This window comes from Rattus norvegicus, chromosome 12 (genome assembly GCF_036323735.1).
Source record: "Rattus norvegicus strain BN/NHsdMcwi chromosome 12, GRCr8, whole genome shotgun sequence".
In the NCBI taxonomy this organism is placed as follows: domain Eukaryota; kingdom Metazoa; phylum Chordata; class Mammalia; order Rodentia; family Muridae; genus Rattus; species Rattus norvegicus.
Window position 1 is genome coordinate 32,005,837 of NC_086030.1, and position 19,739 is coordinate 32,025,575.

Genomic DNA, 19,739 nt, shown 5'->3' on the forward strand with positions numbered 1-19,739 from the left:
CTTAAAGTGTGAATTATGGGCCATGTGCAAACATTGGCTTGTTTAAATAGTAGACACAAGGTTGGAAAGATGCCTGAAGTCCTTAAAATGCTTCTACAAGCAGCAAGACCTGTGTGTGATCCCAGAACAAGCACACACAAGCTGGCTTGTAACCCTAGTGTCACAGAGGCAAAGCTAGGCTCACTGGCCAGACAACCTAAACTAATCAGAGTCCCAGGGCCCTGAGACACTGTCTCAAAATAAGGTGGATGGCACCTGAGGAATGACACCTAAGGTTGAGCTCTGAGTTGCACACATGTGTATACCTAAATGCACATAAACATAAATATTACCTAGTATAGAACACCCCATTCATATCACAAGCACCCCCTTAACAAGTGAGTAACCTCCAGGGTATCAGGCCAACGAGCCATGCACTTTTCTGAGCTAATGTTTGCTTCTGGGTGTGGAGGTTTGGGGTTTTGTTTGGTTTGTTTTGTAGGGACAGGGTCTCACTGTGTTTCCCTGGCTGCCCTGAAGTTCTCAGAGAGATAGAGCTGGGATCTTAAATTCAGTGCAAAGGACCTGCCAAGCATGTATGTGGTCTCAGCTTCGGTTCCCAAGTACCACAATGAAAACAAGAAAAGGAGTACACACAGGGCCAACTATTTCCAAGAAGACATTAAAACTTTTTTTAAAGGTTTATTATTTATTTACAAACACACACACACACACACACACACACACACACACACACACACGTGAGTGTGCGCATACAAATACAGGTGCCCATAGGATCCAGAAGAGAGACTCAGATCTCCTATAACTAGTTACAGTGATTATGAGCCTCCTGACATAGGTGCCGGGAACTGAACTCACGTCCTCTGTAAGGTACAGGCTTTAACCACTGAACCACCTCCCCAGCCCATGACATTCAGTTCAGATGCTCTGACTTTACACAGTTCTTAGGCATTATTCCCGTGCTGACACAGTTACCTGTGAGCTCACACTCACTTACTTCTGAGCGCTCTCTCTCTCTCTCTCTCTCTCTCTCTCTCACACACACACACACACACACACACACACACATTCACTTACTTCTGAGCTCACACTGACACTCACTCACTTCTGAGCTCACATGCTCGAGGCTTGAAATGTCTGGAAATTACTTTTACACCTAACCCTCCATTATCTGCTGCCATCCCAGGCAGGCAAGCTGCACGCTGCTACCAGCACACTGTATCATGAGCTTTGTGGACAGGTTCCTCTCTTTAAATGCATGGCCAGCGATGACACCAAGAAGGACAGAAAGCCTCAAGACAAACCTGGCAAGGCGGAAACACATGAAAAATGCCCCTTGCTCCTCAAAAATCTGACGAGTGTCTAAGCCTGAAAGTAAGTAACCCAGAAAGCCAGTAAAAAGGCGTCATAGGTAAAAATCACCTGACATGAGAGACCTCAGTCCCAAAACCCAATGACAATGCTGAGTGCAGTGTAGCATCTATAACCCCAGCACTCCTACAACAAGAGGTGGAGACAGGAGGATCACTGGAAACATGGGAGTGAGCTAGCCTGGACTACCCAACAGTAGAAGCAATGAGAAAACTCCTCAACAAAGTGGAAAGAGAAAACCACTTCCCAAATGCTGTCTTTGCACCATGGTGTGTGCACATGCACATGTACCATACTCTCCCCTCCCCCAATCAACAATAAAACATACATTCTTAAAAATAGAATTTGTCCCTCTGCCCATTCTGGCCTGAGCAAAGCAGGCTCGTGAGCCAGTGACACCCGGAAATTAAGAGTTGTTTGGGACCTGGGAGGTTGCTGGTGGCTGCTCCGTGGCTGTCATCATGCCACAAAATGAAGAGATTGAATTGCACTGCAAATGTTTGGATTACCCTGAGAAAAGGAGAAAGAAAGAAGGTGGGGAAAATGGGAGGTCCCTCTACCCAAAGTTCATGGCCAAGGAGAAACAGAAGTATTGAAAGTTATTCGAACAGGGAAAAGAAAAAAGAAGGCACGGAAGAGAATGGTTACAAAAGTCTGCTTTGTTGGTGGTGGTTTTACAAGAAAACCACCTAAATATGAAAGGTTCATTAGGCCAATGGGTCTACGTTTCAAAAAAGCCCATGTCACACACCCTGAGCTGAAAGCTGCCTTTTGCCTGTCTATACTCGGTGCGAGAAAGAATCCATCATCCCCATTGTCTACCACCCTGGGTGTGATCAAAGGGACAGTCATTGAAGTGAATGTGAGCGAGCCGGGCCCTGTGACACAGAGGCAAGGTGATTTGGGGAAAGTGTGCCCAAGTTACCAACAATCCTGAAAACAACGGGTGCATAAATGCAGTCTTGCTGGCTTGACAGTGACGTCATACAAGTCATTCCATTCCCTACAGAAGACTCCTCACTGTGAGGAAAACACCATTGCTGTGATCCTTCTGAACTACCAAGCAGCTTTACCCCATGCGCAAAAAGGATCTATTAAATTGTAAAGGAAGATAAAACACTGCCCAATTTAAAAAAAGAAAAAAATAGAATTTGTGGCAAGGCAGTGATAGAACAGGCCTTTAATCCCAGCACCCAGGAGACAGAGGTAGGCAGATCTACGAGTTAAAGGCCAGCCTGGTCTACAGAGTAAGTTCAGGACAGCCAGGTCTACACAGAGAAACCCTGTCTCAAAACAAGAGAGAACCTGAAGATGTGGAACAGGGGAGGGCTCGGCAGTTAACAGCACCTGCTGCTTGTGCACGAGACACAGAAGTATGGTTTCCAGCATCCACACGGGGAGGGAAACAACTGCCTGTTAGTGCCCGCTCCGTGCCCGCTTCTGGGCTCCGGAGAGATGGCTCAGGGATCTGGAGCACCATGTGCACTTGCAGAGGACCCAGGCTCAGTTTCTACTGCCCACATAGCCATAGCCTTCTGACCCTGAGGTAGTGGGCACGTACACAGTACGCACGCAGGCAAAACACTCACACACGGAAATCTTTTTTTAAAAAAGTAATAAATGATATAATCTTTCTGTCTTTAAAGAAAAATGAAGTAAGGAAAGCTCTGTTCATTTCTTATTTAGTTATTTTTAGGAAAATGCCACAATTCTTACCTTTGCAGATAAGGCTTGCAAACTGTCTAGGAATCGCTGCCAGAAATCCTTGAAGAGCGGGCGGTCGATCTTCTTCAGGCTGTCTTTGGTGCTGGCGTCCACACTTACATAGAGCTGAGTAACTGGTGTGAGGTTCCTTGGGAATAGGGGGGGAAAAAAAGAAAATAGAAAAATGGTGCCTACATTAGAAACTCCACCGTATGAAATGTATAGCCTGGATGAGACGACACAACACTGTACTGGTCTAGAAGTGTCCACGTTGCCCACTGTCCAAAGCAACTTTTCTGTTTTCCTTTGGGCAGAGCTGGGAATGGAAGTCGAGGTCGAGTGCGGTGAGGACCAGCACTCTCGTCACTCAGCTACACCCCAGCCCACGATGACTTTATAGCACGACACAACAAGAAGTCTCTGGTTATTTTTAAATGCCTAGACATGGAGCCTAATACACTACAAGCATTAATTATCGGAGGCTGGCCCATCTTCAAACACTAGGCTTTAATGGAAAGTAGATGAAATAAATGAAACCCAGCTTGAGACCTGCAGCCACAGCACGGCACAGTTAGACAGGCTCTCCTCAGGAGCTCTGCCTCGCAGTCCGATGCAGGTGGACTCAGAACCGGGCAGCGAAGCGGAAATTTAAAGGTTCTTTGGAAGGCCAGTTGTGTTGGATAGTGTTTGCTGGGGTAAACACACAAAGGAGCGTTCTCCTGAAGTGGACACGAATGAAAGGATGTCTTGCTAGAGCAAGCACACGAAAGGACGCGTGATGAAGATTCCTCCCTGTATTGGTCCACCTTACAGGCGTCGCTGTGCTCCACTTATCATGACTCCATACAGAGAAACGCACCAGAAAACTTTCTGGTGGCGTGCTGATGGCTTCCTGCCACTTCCTCACACTCGGGCCAATTGGCAGAGTAATGTCAGCTGAGACAGACTCACATGGAGTCACTCAGACTCTCATGCTGAGGCAAGACACGTGATGAGGAGACCCGTGGAAGACACGTGATGTTTGGAGGGAGCATGAAGAAGACTCAACGGTCTGTGAGAGGGGCTTGCTTCTAGAGCTAGCTTTGCAACACTTCTTGATCTCACGTCTTCACTAACCTTCGCTTTGTTGAAAGAGATGCAAAAAAGAACTCCTGGTGTCCCTGCTGGTGCTGGTCTCTCCGCTGACTCCTGCAGATTCAGCTGAGGCCTGGATATTCTGACTAGATTGTGCCACCATTACTGCTATCCCGATACTACCAAGCTGGACTGCAGGTATATTTGTAAAGTGTTTGCAAGTAGATCGAGCTACCGGTGCTGACCTAGCAACTGAACTGCTAATTTCCTGACAACGCAGAGTCGCTCCAAAGAACCATTTCTAAACAGGTCCACTTCCCGCGTATCCTAAGAACCTTTCCTTCCCACTACCCCATAGTGGGTGATAGACTAGAAGAGAGGTTAAAGCATTAAAGAACTGTTATTAAAATCAAGGTTGAGAAAAATTAAAAACTACAGTGTAGTGTCTGGGTCAATGGGCCACCTACATCCCCAGGTCACTGGAGGAAACTCCATAAGTCAGGAAACGGGACCCAGCCCGCAAACCTTATTCCAAGAGCACAGAGGCACATCCATGCTTCGGGAGAAATGGGTTCAAGTCCGCTTCCCCTGGGTGAAGGATGACTGGCTGAAGAGGTGAGGGTGAGGGTGAGTGTGTGTGTGTGTGTGTGTGTGTGTGTACACATGTGTGTACATGTGTATGTTGCTCTTTTGTCTTGTTTATCTGAGTCCAGCTCTCACCATGTTGCCCAGGTTGATCTAAAACTTGCTATGTAGAAATTGCCTCAAACTCACCATCCTCCTGCCTCAGTCTTCTCAGTGCTGGGATTACAGGTATTTACCACGATATCCAACTTCTGGGGTTCTTAGTCAACACCACGGGGTCCTCTAAGATGACTCAGTGAGTAAAAGTACTCGCTACCAACCCTGATGACCTAAGTTTTGTCCCCACAACCCACAAGGGAGAAGAGAAGTGACTGGAAAGTTGATCTCCACAACATGACATGGCAAATGCATACAAAGAAACACTCAAAATGCAATTTAATTTTTTTAAAATTCTTTATAATCCCAGCGCTTGAGAGGTGAAGGAAGGAGGATCAAGAATTCAGTGCCAGCCTGGGCTTCAAAGTGAGACCCTGGTTCCAAAACCAAAGGAAGCAAAAGGCAGCCCTGAAAGCTACTGCACCTAGCATGGCCTCAGATGCCCAGTGCTTGGTCATAACCCTTGCTGACCACAGCAGACACTGGCCTGACCCTTGTCCTGAGTGTGTAACCAGTTAGGATGACAGACAGCAATTCCCAAAGCTTACATGCACACGACTTACATTCAAACATTGACTGCACACGGAAATCAGAAGTTCTGGTGGGTGACACTGTGTTAAGTATCTGAGACACAGGGTCAAGAAGTGTCCAGATCTCACACTGGAAGCAGACAAAGAAGAAAGAAGGTCCCCAGGAGTGACAGAGCTCACTCCAGAGGGCTGGACGGCAGCAAGGGAACCTGAGGAAATCTCCTCGGACCTAGGGATCGGATTTCTGCCTAGACCTGGCCTCAGTAACAAGACAGGTCACGAGGCTCCCAGCCTGGCCCCTTCCTCTCCCTCTGCATATAACATATAAATAAAGAAGGCCAAGTAGGGACAGGGGAGATGGCTCAGCAGTTAAGAGCACTTGTGCTCTTGCAGAGGACCTGGGGTGGTTCCCAGCACGTATATCAAATGGCTCATGACCACCAGTACCCTCTTCCGGCCTCTGAGGATGCTTCAACGTGCATGGTACATATACAAAAAAGCAGGCACACATACTCATAGAATCAACATCATTTTAAGGAATGCTATGCCATAACTCCTGTGTCTGAACTCCATCACTATTTAGAATGATGGAAAAGGGGGCTGGAGATATGGCTCAGTGGTTAAGGACACTGACTGCTCTTCCAGAGGTCCTGAGTTCAAATCCCAGCAACCACATGGTGGCTCGCAATCATCTGTAATCGGATCCGATGCCCTCTCCTGGTGTGTCTGAGACAGCTACAGTATATATGATAAATAAATCTTTAGGAAAAAACTGTTTAGAAAAAAAAGAATGATGGGAAAAGAGAATATGTTGGACTACAACCTTAAACCCAACCTACACTGTCATAAAGTCCAAGCCTGTGTGGACACCGTGATGACACATTCTGATTTGACATTTCTGAGTGAGATCACACAGGGCGAGTAAGATCATTCAGCAGGTAAAGGCAAGCTTAGACCAGTGACCTGAGGCTAGTCCCCAGGGCCCAGGTGGTGGCCAGCCTCAGCTAAACAGTGACCTCTGGCCCAGAGTCAGGCCTGCCGTCCACTGTTCACTGTCCACAAGACAACAGCTGCCCTGGAGGGCGGTCACTCTGCAGCCTTACCTGATTTCCTCAGGGAACTGTGCATTGGTGACAAGGAAAGTGGAGATCCCGTGCTGGTGGAGCAGCTTCAAAAGCCTGTTGATCTCTGGGTACATTATTGGCTCACCCACGAGTGACAGCGCACAGTGCTTGACCTCCATCCCCTCTTCGAAGCGCTCGGCCTTGAGCCCTGGCACGCCTGGGAGACGAGGGAAGAACGTCAGAGCGAGACACAAGCCGGACGGAGAGCACTGCTTCCATGACCACTAACGATGCCTTGGTTTCAGGGGGAAATCATTTTATTTTATTTTAAACAGGAGCTCACTCTGTGACCAGTTTTAGCTGGCCTGGAACTCTCAGTAATCCTCCTGTCTCAGCCCCCCCCCCCCACCGCTGAGATTACAGAGGTGAGCCACCACACCCACCTTAAAACTTAATTCTCTTCTTTTTAAAAAATGTTTATTTTATGGGTATGGGTACCACATTCGTGCAGTGCCCAAGAAGACCAGAAAGGGCATCAGATTGACTGGAGCTGGAGTTAACAGACAGTGAGCTGCCCTGGGGGTGCTGGGAACAGATCCCAGGTCCTCTCTAAGAACAGCAAATGCTCTTTTTTTTTTTTTTTTGGTTCTTTTTTCGGAGCTGGGGACCGAACCCAGGGCCTTGCGCTTCCTAGGCAAGCGCTCTACCACTGAGCTAAATCCCCAACCCCACAGCAAATGCTCTTAACCACGAAGCCATCTCTTTGGCCCTGAAACTTGATTGTGGAGCTGGAGAGACGGTGTAGTGGGCAAAAGGTCTTGCTTTCACAAGCTTTAAGGACCTGGGTTCAGATCTCAGCACGCAGATATGAAGCTGGGCTTGGCCATGCAAACTTCTATAACCCTAAGCACCAATGGGAGTAGACACAGGAGGATTGGTAGGGACTGTGAGAGACCCTGTCTAAAAGAATGGGGGAGGGGCAATTACAGGGCAGGACATCCAGCATCCTGCTTTGATCTTTTTGCACATGCGCACACATGTACATACACACATACACACACACACACACACACACACACACACAGAGTGAATAGTATCTACCTCAAAGAATTTTTGTTAGGTTTAAACTCAAAAATAAATGTAAAGATTCCCATGACACTCAGGAGGCAGCAGCAGGTAGGTCTCTATGAGTTCAAAGCCAGCCTGGTCTAACTAGTAAGACCCAGTCTCAAAAAAAAAAAAAATGTTCTTTTCCTATGAGAGTCTTTCACTAAGAACTAGCTATTATAATAACACCTTGATCCTAGCTTACTGAACATCACAATCAGCTAAGTATGAGATGGGGAAGTGGCTCGGTCAATAAAATGCTCCTCAGGATCCCTGTTTTTAAAAAGCCAGGGACATTGTCCAAGCCTTTAATCCCAGTACTCAGGAGGCAGAGGCAGGTAGATTTCTGTGAGTTCGAGGCCAGCCCGGTCAACATGGTGCATCCAAGAGCAGCCAGGGCTACACGGTGAGACCCTGTCTCAAACAACAACAACAGGGTGTGGGGTGGCAGCTCCTCAGGTAGTGCTGGGAAGGCAGAGACGGTCAAGTAAGTGCCTAGGACTCTGTCAGGCGGCCTACTTGCTAAGTTCCAGGCCGTGGACAGACCCTGTCTCAAAACAAGGAAACGCACTCGGGGTGGGCAGAGCCTGAGGAGAAACAACCCAGCCTGCCCGTGAGTGTCCAAGCTTGGACAGGCAGTGGGAGTGAGCAGTCAGGCGTGAGTGGGCAGATGCTGCTGGGAGAGCCGAACACCCCGCCCCGCCCCGCCCCGCCTCGCCCCGCCCCGCCCCGCCTCGCCCCGCCCCGCCCCGCCTCGCCCCGCCCCGCCCCGCCTCGCCCCGCCCCACGCCACCCCACCCCACTCCACATGCTCCTGAAACCCCCTCAGTCTCCTTCCAACAAACAAACATAGTTGTCGCCTGGGCTTCACACACACGCACACGTACACGCGCGCGCGCGCGCACACACACACACACAATCAGTGAGTAATGACACTATCACGCAGCAAGAACAACTTAAAATGCACTTGGAAATAAAAACATGCAAGTAAACCACAGCCGCTCCCTCCACCCCCACCTAACGACCAGGAAGCAGTGAAAAGTCTAAGAGTGACATCTTTTGTGTGCCTGACACAGGGCATGTGCATTTCCCATCAGTAGTCCTGAGTTTTTCCTTGCGTTATCGAAATCTAAGATTTAACTCAAATTCCAAGTTTTAAATAAAACTTGATCCTTAAACTCAGTCTGTGTTGCCAAGACAACCTAGCACTCTGCCTAACAGTCCTGGTTAGCTTTAAATTCCCCATGAGCGGCAGAAGAGAGGGGTGGGTTTACCCTGAACTGCAAAATCAGCCTCCAACTCTGAATGTGGGACGAGAGTACGATGGCTAGACCTGGGGGGGGGGGGGGTAGGGACAGAGCACAAGGCTCAACTTCTAACTCTACTACGGGGTCAGGCTGGCATCCTGGGGCAGGGCTCCTGCCTTCTCCTCCCCTAGGGTTTAACATGATGAGAAGAGAAGTAGAACATGAACAAGGACTAAATTAGGGACGGGCGATGCGGCTCAGTTGGCCGTGCTTGCCTAGCAGACCTGGGGTGCGTTCCTGTAACCTTAGCACCCAGGAGGAGGAGGGAGAAGAAACACAAGTTTAAGGTTATCCTCAGCTACAGGCTGAGTGGGGGGCCAGCTTGGACCACATAAGACTTTGATGCGATCCCCTCCCCCTCCCCGTGCGCACGCACAGATAAATAAGTAAAAATGAAGGCTTGCTGGTGACAGAGCAAGATGGTGACTGTGGAGGGACTGGGGATGCAGCTAGTGTGAGGCGGGCTCCAGCTGAGGCCTTCTGGAAGGAGTCACCAGCAGGGCTTTCTGCTGATTGGATATGTGCATGGGAGAATATGGTGTTCCAGGGAGACGTTCCGAGTGTACGGCCTGAACGACAGAGACAAAACAAGCAATGAACCCAACAAAATAACCAACGGATGCCCCTGGGAGAGGACCGCAGAAGGAAAAGTACATCGAGTATTCAAAGTCAGAAAAGAAGCTGAACCGTCTGTCGGACAGCTAAATGGATAAGCAACGCTCAAATGTGGCTCTAAAGAGACAGCTTCAGGAATCAGCACAGACACAGACAGACAGACAGACACACACACACACACACACACACAGAGTACAGATACATACAAACAAGCACAAACACAACACAAGCATACACACCACACATGCACGAGCATATGTCCACGAATACAATCCAATTCACAACATCTTAACCCTTTCCAGTTTTCCTTCCTGGTTTCATCGTTGCTAAGCAACTTCTGGGCCACTTCCCTCATCCTGGGCAGCTTCCTCCCTTTGAATCATCACAAGAACAGTCATCAGACACACTGAGGAGCGAACTTTATCTCACAGGAAGACGCAAAGAAAGCAGAGCTTGGGGGTTTAGCCTAACATTTAGTAAACCAAATGGCGCATGCACACGATGAATGATGCTCTGGTCCATATACGACGTCCTTATTTCTTTTTTGTGGCTTGAGGCAAGGTCTCTCTGTGAAATCCAAGATGGCTTCAAACTATGTAGCCCAGGATGTCCTAGAACCTACTAGTCTCCTGCCTCAGCCTCCTGAGTACCAGGACTGTGGGTGAGCCTCAACATGCCTGGCTCAAGTAGTCCACATCGGAAGTGGGGGCTTGTCAAATATGAAACATTCCTTTCTTGACTCTCATAATGATACAGGCCCACAGCTGAGAGTGACAGCCGTGACACAGGTTTGATGACGACGTCACAGGGTCAGGTGTGTGCTTGTGTTTGTATTGGTGCAGGGCATGCCCAGTGGAGAGACCAGAGGACAACCTCCTTATTCCTCAGGTACCACCCATCTTGTTGAAACTGGGTCTCTCGTCAGCCTGTAGTTCACCAAGGAAGCAAAGCTGGCTGGCAGGGAGCCCTGGGGAATCCATCTGCCTGTCTCCTCAGCATGCGCGTGCCACCATGCCCAGACCTCTTATGTGGGTTCTGGAAGCTGAACTCAGGTCCCCAACCTTGTCCAACATCGGGTTTTCGTTTCGCCGTCCCCTACCCCTTGCTCTGAACCTTGAATCTGAACAGGGCCTGGAGAGATGGCTCAGAGGTTAGGAACACTTGCTGCTCTTGCAAAGGTGCCGGGTTTGGCCTGAGCGCCCACCTGACAGCTCAAAACCCTGGGACTCCAGTTCCAGGTGATCTGACACTCTTTACTGGCCCTGGTGGGCACCAGGCACATACATGGTGCACATACATACATGCAGGCCAAACACCCGCCCACATAAAGGAGAGAAAGAGCATACAAGTCACAGGTGTTTCCACACCTCCACGCCACTCTCTGACACAGCCTTCGGCAAGCCGTTTGTGTGTCTGCTCTGAGTATGAACAGAAAGGCTAGCAGCAAATGTCTATTTCAATTGCGTCTTTGAGACCCACGCACGGCATTCTTAACAATGCAGTCACCCCTTGGTTCCCCAGGGCTGATGCTCTCAGACTGTGCGTGCCTGCCAGGGTGGGGGTGGGGGTGGAGGGGGGGCAGAGTACAGGCAAAGATTGCATTGAATTTCTGGCCTACTTCCGATCACCAATACACAGTTAACTGCGCTTGTGTATAAAGGAGACATCGGGAGAAGAAAACCACCTTAACGATGGGGGCCGGGGGTGGGGTGGGGGAGCTGATTGCCTGCTGAACTGAGAGCGCAGAGGAAGACATTTGGAAGAGAAATCAGCGAGCATCTTCGACACCGGCTGTAGGCTAGGCAGTATGCCTAGTTGTTAGAAAACCAGAGACACAAGGCCCTGGGTTCGGTCCCCAGCTCCGAAAAAAAGAACCAAAAAAAAAAAAAAAAAAAAAAAAGAAAACCAGAGACAATGGGGAAAAGACCCATGGTCCGTCCTGTCCTCCAAAGCAGAGTGCTGCGCTGAGGGAGCCACCCTGCTCTAGGGAACAAAGGGCATTCCTTTTGCTCTTGGTTGGCTGGGAGGTTTGGCGGTTTTTTTTTATTTTTTGTTTTTGTTTGTTTGTTTATTTGTTTGTTTTGTTAGAGATGGGACCACTTGTAGCCCAGGCTTGCCTTGAACTCCTGATCCTACTGCCTTCCCCTTCCCAAGGGCTGGGATTACAAGTGTGTACCACCATGCCTGGTTTATGTGGTCTAGGGATAGACGCCAAGGCCTCGCACACAGGCCAGGCAGGTGCTCTCTGCCTGGACCACAGTCACTGAAGTGACTGCGCCTCTAAAGACAAGCCAGGCTGGAGGTGCAGTGCAGCAGCTAAGCGGAAAAGGGCTTCAAGAATGGACATCCGTATACTTTGCAATTTATGAAGGAGAAGGAGAAGATGGGGAGGGGAAGGAAAAAGAGGAAGAGGAAGAATTAGAACTGTTTCTAAGCATTTCTGGTTACCACATAGAAATGCCAACGGATTCTGTATATGCCTAAATGGCACTAACAGATGCTCTCCCTCTCGTTCTCTCTCTGTCCCCGTCCCCTCCCACCCACCTCTATTTTCAGTTTTATGAAAAAAGGTCTCGAACTCACCACCCTCTGCCACAGTCTCCTGCTGGGATGACGACAATGCAGAGAGACACCCGACCAATAAATCTATCCTGATGCCGCTCCATCAACTTCACTTGTCATCGACCTTAGGAAAGAGCTTCGTCTGAAACACTGGAGAGGGGGTGGGGCACCTGCAGCCCTGCTTCTAGAGCCACCTCAGTGGGCTCCAACCTACAGGCCAATTTACCAATGTGCACAGTACTGTCGCTATATGAAACCAGCATGTCTCGAGTTCATCCCTCTGTCTACAGCAGGCTCTCAACTGTGCACCCAAGTTCAGCAGTGCAGACTCCTGGAATCCATGAGAGGCACACATTCGCCAGTCATGGTGGCCCACCCCTGTCACTCCAGGCCTCAGGAGACTGAAGTAGGAGGGACAGTTCAAGGACAGCCCGAGCTACACAGCAAGACCCTCATCCCAAAACCAGAAAGAAGAGAAAGGAAAAGAACGAGAAGAGAGAGAGCTGCACATTCACAGGTCTCAGCCCGCTAGACTTCCTCTCGGGGAAGGAGCAGCAATTGCTGTTTGAGCAGCCGCAGATGGTTCTGACTCACGGTAAAGTCTGGAGCCAGAGCTCCCAGTGAAGCCAAATCTATGTATTCGGCAGAACTGAACTGGAAAACTAGGAACTGAAGGACAGAGTTTTGCTGCATCACTGTGGGCCACGTGAAGGCATTTTATTATGAGCACCGCACTTTTCATGGGGACATTTATCCATTAACCCTTTCCCCGCCAACTCCCCCTAACACACACATATATATAAAGCCATTTTGGTTTTTTAAGCAAGGACTCCCTATGTAGACCAGCCTGGCCTTTAAATTCAGAGATCCACCTGCCTCTACCTCCTGGGTGCTGGGATTAAAGGCCTGAGCCCCCACGGTACCTTATTTTTATCTTTCACTATGAGTATGGTGGGTGTCTGGGAGAGAAGAGGTATGTGACATGAGTGTAGTTAGTGCCTGCAGAGAGCGCCAGGTCCCCAGAGCTGTGGTGACATGGTTGAAAGCCACCTGAAGTGGGTGCTGGGAACAGAACTTTTGTAGCACATTCTCTAAACTGCTGAGCCCATCTCTCTACAGACCGAAGCTTCGGGTCCCTTCACAAAGCCACCTCATGCCCTCCAAGAAGCAACAGCAAAGGCATTTAGGAACAATGGCAAGACGTCTCCAGGAGAGGCTTCGACTCAGTGCACCTCCCAGCAGGTGCTAAGCTTTGGCTGGAGTTTTAATTCTTCCATATAATGGAAATATAAAAGCTAAAAGGCCCATAGTTCTGCTTCCACACAGGGATTCGCAGCAGTGCAGGAGGCATGGAGGTCCCTGAACTCACGGAAAAGCACTGGAGACACCAGGAATGTTAAACACACCATTGACTCTTCAAAGGGAGAGCTGTTTAGCCTGTTTTCCACCCAGAAGGTTGGGAACAGACGTGGTTAACAGCCCGGTGACATCTGTGTCAATCATCCGGTGGCCAGGCCACACCAGATCGTCCCTAGACCCATCTCGTGAGCTTGCTAACCGTGAGCCTGGTTCCTCAGCTAGTCTACGGGCTCCATGTTTACGGAAGAAGTCACCTGCACTTCACTAAGTTTCCGTACGGCCACTCCTGCAGCTTGGTTGTGCACACAGATTGAGCCAATTGTTACCAGGAAACATTTTTTCCCAACCTGTACTGTGCTTAAATATGCCTAAAATACACTACTCAGGGTCTGACTCGCTAAGCTTGAACCAACACTGCTACTGCGTCACTCTGATCCAAACAAACTGTCTCATCTCTCATGGATCCGCTCTGCCAGCTGTCTTTGGAAAGTCAGTGATGTCAAATGAAGTTTTGCTGGGGCACACAGTGAAAACTGGATGTCTTGCTAAAGCAGACATGTGAAAGGCTGTTTTCCTGAAGCAGACACATGAAAGGACCCGTGATGAAGGAGTATAATCACAACCCCACAGACAGCGGGAGAGGAGCACCGAGCCTTGGTCTGGTTTGCTCCGTGCCTTGCTAACACACATATGGTTCATCTTACATAGTGTTGTTGAGCTCAACTTGTGTTAACGCTGCCACTGAGAGAGGCTCGCCCAAGAACTGCGGCAGCTTGCGGCCTCACCTGAGGACAGTTGGCGAGCCTGCTGGTTTCTTCAGGACTGAACCAGAGCTGCTTGGTGTCTGCTTGCTAAAAGAACTGGACTGTAGCTGCTGGTTCAAGCCTGGGGTCTGCCTGCCCAGGGGACTGGTCTGTAGCAGCTGAATCATATTTGGTGTTTGCTACGGGACTGAACTGCTGCCCAAGAAGACCAAGCTTGCCCCCAAAGAACTATTGCTTAACAGGTCCACTTGCCCCGTATCCTAATAGCTTTTCTCTTCTACTACCTCTGCTGGGTGGTGGGCTAGAGGAGAGTTAAACCCTTATTAAAAGGTAGCGGGGAAGGGCTGGAGAGATGGCTCAGCAGTTAAGAGCACCCGACTACTCTTCCAGGGGTCCTGAGTTCAATTCCCAGCAACCACATGGTGGCTCACAACCATCTGTAAAGAGATCCGATGCCCTCTTCTGATGTATCTGAAGACAGCTACAATGTACTTATATATAATAAATGAATACATCTTTTTAAAAAAGACATTTTAAAAAGGTAGGGGAAAATTATACCTATCAAGGCCATTTTTCCTTCACTGTGATTCAGGCTGTGTTGACGGGTATTAGCATTTCTTTTCAGAGAGGGCGTGGCTCAGCTAGTGGATTGCGCGCCTAGCGTGTAGGCATGCCTGAAGCCCTGGCCTCCATCCCCACCACAGCCTAAGGCCACGTGGAGTGATATACACCTGGAATGCTGGTACTCAAGGGGCTACAAGTCCAAGGCCATCCTCCACTACAAGACAAGTTCAAGGCCAGCCTGATCTGATAAGACCTTGTCTCGTAACAAGGGAAATCAAGAAGCAGGCAAATACCTTTGAACTGTTTAATCATGTTCCGATGGTTCTCAATGGCTTCCTTCAAGATCAATTCCGGCTGGTCCATCTTCCACCGCCACTCCGTGCCCACAGGATTCGTATGGTGCCTGTAAACACAGTACAGAGTGCTAAGGCCTTCCGTTATGACATCCCAGCGTCTACTGTGACCGGCCTGTCCAACAAGTACAAGGTGAGAGTTGCTGTCCGGACAACGCTCCCCTTGAAAGACCCCAGCTTAGCAGCAGTAACGCCATTTTACAAGGCTGTACTTAAGATGACTGGTTCAGAAAAAGGTTAAAACACTGAGTACAAAGCGGCTGCCAAGCAGGATGTGTTTGGTTGAAGGCCTGGCAACAGGACGACTGCAGTTGAACACCTGACAATGAGAAAAGCCCCGGGAGAGGTCCCACACCCTGGTGGGGGGCCGAGTCAGTCGTTATGTTCCAAGAAGGTAGCTAAGAAACTTGCCCCCGGGCTGAACCCTTGGGGGGGCCGAGTCAGTCGTTATGTTTCAGGAAGGTAGCTAGGAAACTTGCCCCCGGGCTAAACCCTTGCCATATTAGAATCCACCAATTATATCCCTGTAACCATGCATCTGCTTCTGTATGCTTGCTTCTGCTCCCCAAAATCCTATAAAAGCCCATCCTTGGTTCCGTGGGGCGCGCCAGTCCCCCGAGTGACTGAAGCGCCCGCAGGTGCCTGTGCCTGTGTATCCGGACAATAAACCAAATCCTCTTGCTGATTGCATCCTGTGGTGTCTCGGTCTGGTCTTTGGAGTTGGAGGGTCTCCATCCCGAGGGAAAGTTCTCCCTGAGAGCTTTTCACCCTGTTCAGAGGATTCTCCCTGCGGGAGTCATGGCACACAGCAGAGATGGGCAGAGAGGTCCATCAGCAGTCTGCTGGGCTCTTGGCTCAGAGTCAACTCCAGGTATTGGTTGACCAAACAAATGAACCCAATTTAAAAAAAAAAATACCATATTACCTATCTGTGGGTATGTGTGCACCTATGTTCAGGTACTCAAGGGGCCCAGAAGAAGCATTGGCTTCCCTGGACCTCTGAAAAGGAATAAAAGCTTCTAACTGCCGAGCCACCTCTCTAGCTCCTTCTTCCTGCTTTCAGCCATGTTAACTGAATACAGACACAAATTTACAGCGACCTGTGGCCAGCGCATTTCCACTGTGAACTGATGATTCCCAAACCACACGAGAAGAGCAGAAGCGCTCAGCCTACATCAAGCACTCATCTTCTCAAGGACAGTGGGTGTGGCTTCTCTTCCTATACTCCAGTCTTTTGTTTTGAGACAGGCTCCCATGTAGCCCAGGCTGCCCTCAAATTCCCCATGTAGTCGAGGATAGCCTTTAACGTCTAATCCTCCAGTCTGGCAGTCTCAGGCAGGAATTACGGTGCAGACCACTATATGTGGTTCACGTAGTGTTGGGAATGGAAGCCAGGGTTTCACGCATTAGACGCAAGCACTCTACCAACTAAGCCACATCCACAGCCCTTCTTATTCTTTGGCTATTGGAATAGGGTCCCTTGGAATGTGTAACATGTACGGGCCTCATTGCTTCCAGCTCTGACATTTTTTCCCCTGTGTTTATCTATATGTGGTTATACAAATATATGTGCAGATGACCCCAGAGGCCAGAAGAGGGCATCAGATCCCTGTGGAGCTGGAGATTCAGGCAATCGTGAACTGCCTGATGTTGGGAATTGGGAGCTAAACTCAGTCCCAAGATCAGCGAGTGCTCTTAACCACTGAGCTATTCGCCAGATCCCAGTTAAAATTTTAAACACTAATTGTAGTGATCTGAATAGGTTTGGCCCCCATAGACTCATGAGTTTGAATGCTTGGCCCACAGGGAGCGACACTAGTAGGAGACGTGGCCTTGTTGGAGGAAATGTGTCACTGTGGGAGTGGGCTTTAAGGACTCCTAGTGTTCAAGCTCCACCCAGGAGGGAAGAGAGCCTCCTCCTCAGAGAAGCCTACGGAGGACAGTCCCCTCCTAACTGCCTCAAGTAGGACTCTCAGCTCCTCCTGCACCATGCCTGCCTGGACACTGCCATGCTCCTGCCTTGATGATAATGGACTGAACCTCTGAACCTGTAAGCCAGCCCCAATTACATGTTGTCCTTAATAAGCGTTGCCTTGGTCATGGTGTCTGGTCACAGCAATGAAATCTAAGACACTAACTCAGTTAACACACTCATGACAGGGCTATGTAGGCTGACACTCTTCTTAAAACTTTGCTGGAGGGGTTGGGGATTTGGCTCAGTGGTAGAGCGCTTGCCTAGCAAGCGCAAGGCCCTGGGTTCGATCCCCAGCTCCGAAAAAAAAAAAAAAACAAAAAAAAACTTTGCTGGAGCTTGGTCCACACAGCACGTGAGTCCGACACTCCCCGGGCAGTGCTCGGCACTGGTCACCACACCATGCTTCTCCACTTACCGCCAGCAGAAGACACACTTGTTCGCACATGCCAAGCTCGGGGTGGCCTCCATGCAGCGATGGCTCTCGATGCCGTAGAATGTGTGCTTGTAGCAACCTCCTCGCCCCCGCAGCATGGACTGTGACAATCAGGAAACAGAAGAACAGAAGCTCAACGGCTAGGCACTGTTGGCTTGCAAGCTTTACTTTTCTTGTTTCTCATCACTGTGCATGAGATGTGTGAGCGCAGGCTCAGGCAGGCGTATGAAGGTCTCGAGACAACTTTCTGGAATTGACTCTTTCTGCCACCCTTATGTGGGTCCCAGAGACTGAACTCGGGTCTCTAGGCTTACAGGGCAAGCCCTTCGCCCTCTGAGCCATCTCTCCAGCCCCCCGGCATCGTTTTTTAAGACAGCATCGTAGGGAGGAGGATGACAGTGGGTAAAAGCACTGGCTGACCTGAGTTTGACCCTTGGGACCCACAAGTGAACGGACACCTCCAAACTGTCCTCAGACCTCCACACACTGATGACTAAGTTCCGTCTGTACTCTTCCCAGCGTGTGTCTCCGCAGTCAGCAGTATGTGACCAGGCTGCTTCAGTCCCACTCTCCCCCATGTGCGTCCTGATACTTCAATGTCGGAGACGCTGACTGGGTATCTCATTAGTCCACGAATCCCCGAGGCCCCACTCTTTTGAGCTCTGTCTGTTTTCTGTATAATCTACTTTGATTTCTGTAGTTCAGACTGGGTAAATCCTATTGACTGGCCCTGGGTGCAAACTGTGCCATCGATCTGCTGGGGTCAGAGTACAGAGGCTGCCACCCCTGCCCGACGGCTGAGCCCTCGGGAAGTCGTTTTATCTGTGAGTCTGTGTCTCTGCTGTATTGGGCTTCTCGGTTGTGTTCTGAGCCCTGCTCTTTACTGGCCATTTTATTCCCTCATTTGTGGGAAGCTCACAGATGGCTGATTGCTGTAGCTACGCAAAGCATTCACCCAGTTCAATCCTGTTGACAGCAGCAGGTTATCTTCTGCTCTCCGAGTTATGACTTTCTCAAGTCCTTGCTGTGACAAATAAATTTTCTACAGTGTCCTAAGCATTCTGTCAGTGAGGAGAGTCTAGACCAGTAGTTCTCAACCCGTGGGTCGTGACCTAACAGGGGCCACCTATGAGCTATCCTGCATATCAGATATTTACATTAAGATTCATAACAGCAGGGTTGGGGATTTAGCTCAGTGGTAGAGCGCTTGCCTAGGAAGCGCAAGGCCCTGGGTTCGATCCCCAGCTCCGAAAAAAAAGAACCAAAAAAAAAAAAAAAAAGATTCATAACAGCAGCAAAATTACAGTTATGAAGTAGCAACAAAAAACCAAATGTTATGTTTGGGGGTCATTACAACATGAGGAGCTGTATTAAAGGGTTGCAGCGCTAGGAAGGTTGAGAACCACTGATCTACACCCCACCCCCACACCCCTCTCAGCAAGCATTTTTTGCTGAGCTGGAGAACAGGTCCAGCGCTTGGCTTTCCACAGTAATTGGTCTTCCCTAGCCATTACAGAGTACTTTACCTTGAATGGCCCCTGGCCTTTGCCGGTTCACTGGAAGACAAGAGTGTCAAGCCAGTAGACTTCTCAGCCTGGGCTGCTTCTATAGCAAGGCTTCCTCTGACCTGTGTCCTCTACAGAAAGGAAACTTCTGGCCTCACAGGGACAAAGGGGCTGCCCTGAGTGCAAGAGCCACCTAGTTACCATGGTACTGCTACATGGTACAATTGGGAAAGAAAACGTCAGGCCAGCAAGGAAGGAGAGCATTTCTCAGGCCAGGTTCTTGTAGGGAAATGATCTCTTCTCACTGAAATTGGTTGTCTGGTATCTCCTGACTGGGAGGCAGTTCCAGGCCCTTCTAGATGGAAGACCACATGGCCTATTTGCTGTTAGTGGGGATGCCAGTGCCCTTTGCCAGGAGAACTGGGCCTGCCTAACTCAGTTGCTGGGGCTCCCCTTCAAAGGAAAGACTTGAGGCTAAGGAGGCAATGCCTTTCTGTGAGGCTGAGGCAGCTGGCGCTGGTCTCTGTCGCCATCTCCTTTCAGGTAGAGGACATGAGACGTCCCGCTTCTCTGATGCTCCCCATGCCCGACGGCTGCCTCCCTCTCACCACCTCCTTCCCTAGCACACCTCAGAGCCATGCTTCCTGGCTACAGAACCCCAAACTGCCCAGAAGAAGATGCCCAAGTCCTACTGGCATGCTTTGGGATGCC

General features: G+C 49.7%; 1 protein-coding gene across 1 annotated transcript in view; it reads right to left on the bottom strand.

The window, feature by feature from the left end:
• Positions 1 to 19,739, bottom strand: part of Tyw1 (tRNA-yW synthesizing protein 1 homolog) — an 86,257-nt gene that overhangs the window by 37,639 nt on the left and 28,879 nt on the right. Inside the window, exons 10-13 of the mRNA NM_001107137.1 lie at positions 17,506 to 17,624; positions 15,056 to 15,165; positions 6,524 to 6,701; positions 3,088 to 3,223 (exon numbers count right to left, since the gene is read on the bottom strand). Coding sequence (NP_001100607.1) covers positions 3,088 to 3,223; positions 6,524 to 6,701; positions 15,056 to 15,165; positions 17,506 to 17,624 — 543 coding nt within the window. The remainder of the gene's footprint in view (positions 1 to 3,087; positions 3,224 to 6,523; positions 6,702 to 15,055; positions 15,166 to 17,505; positions 17,625 to 19,739) is intronic.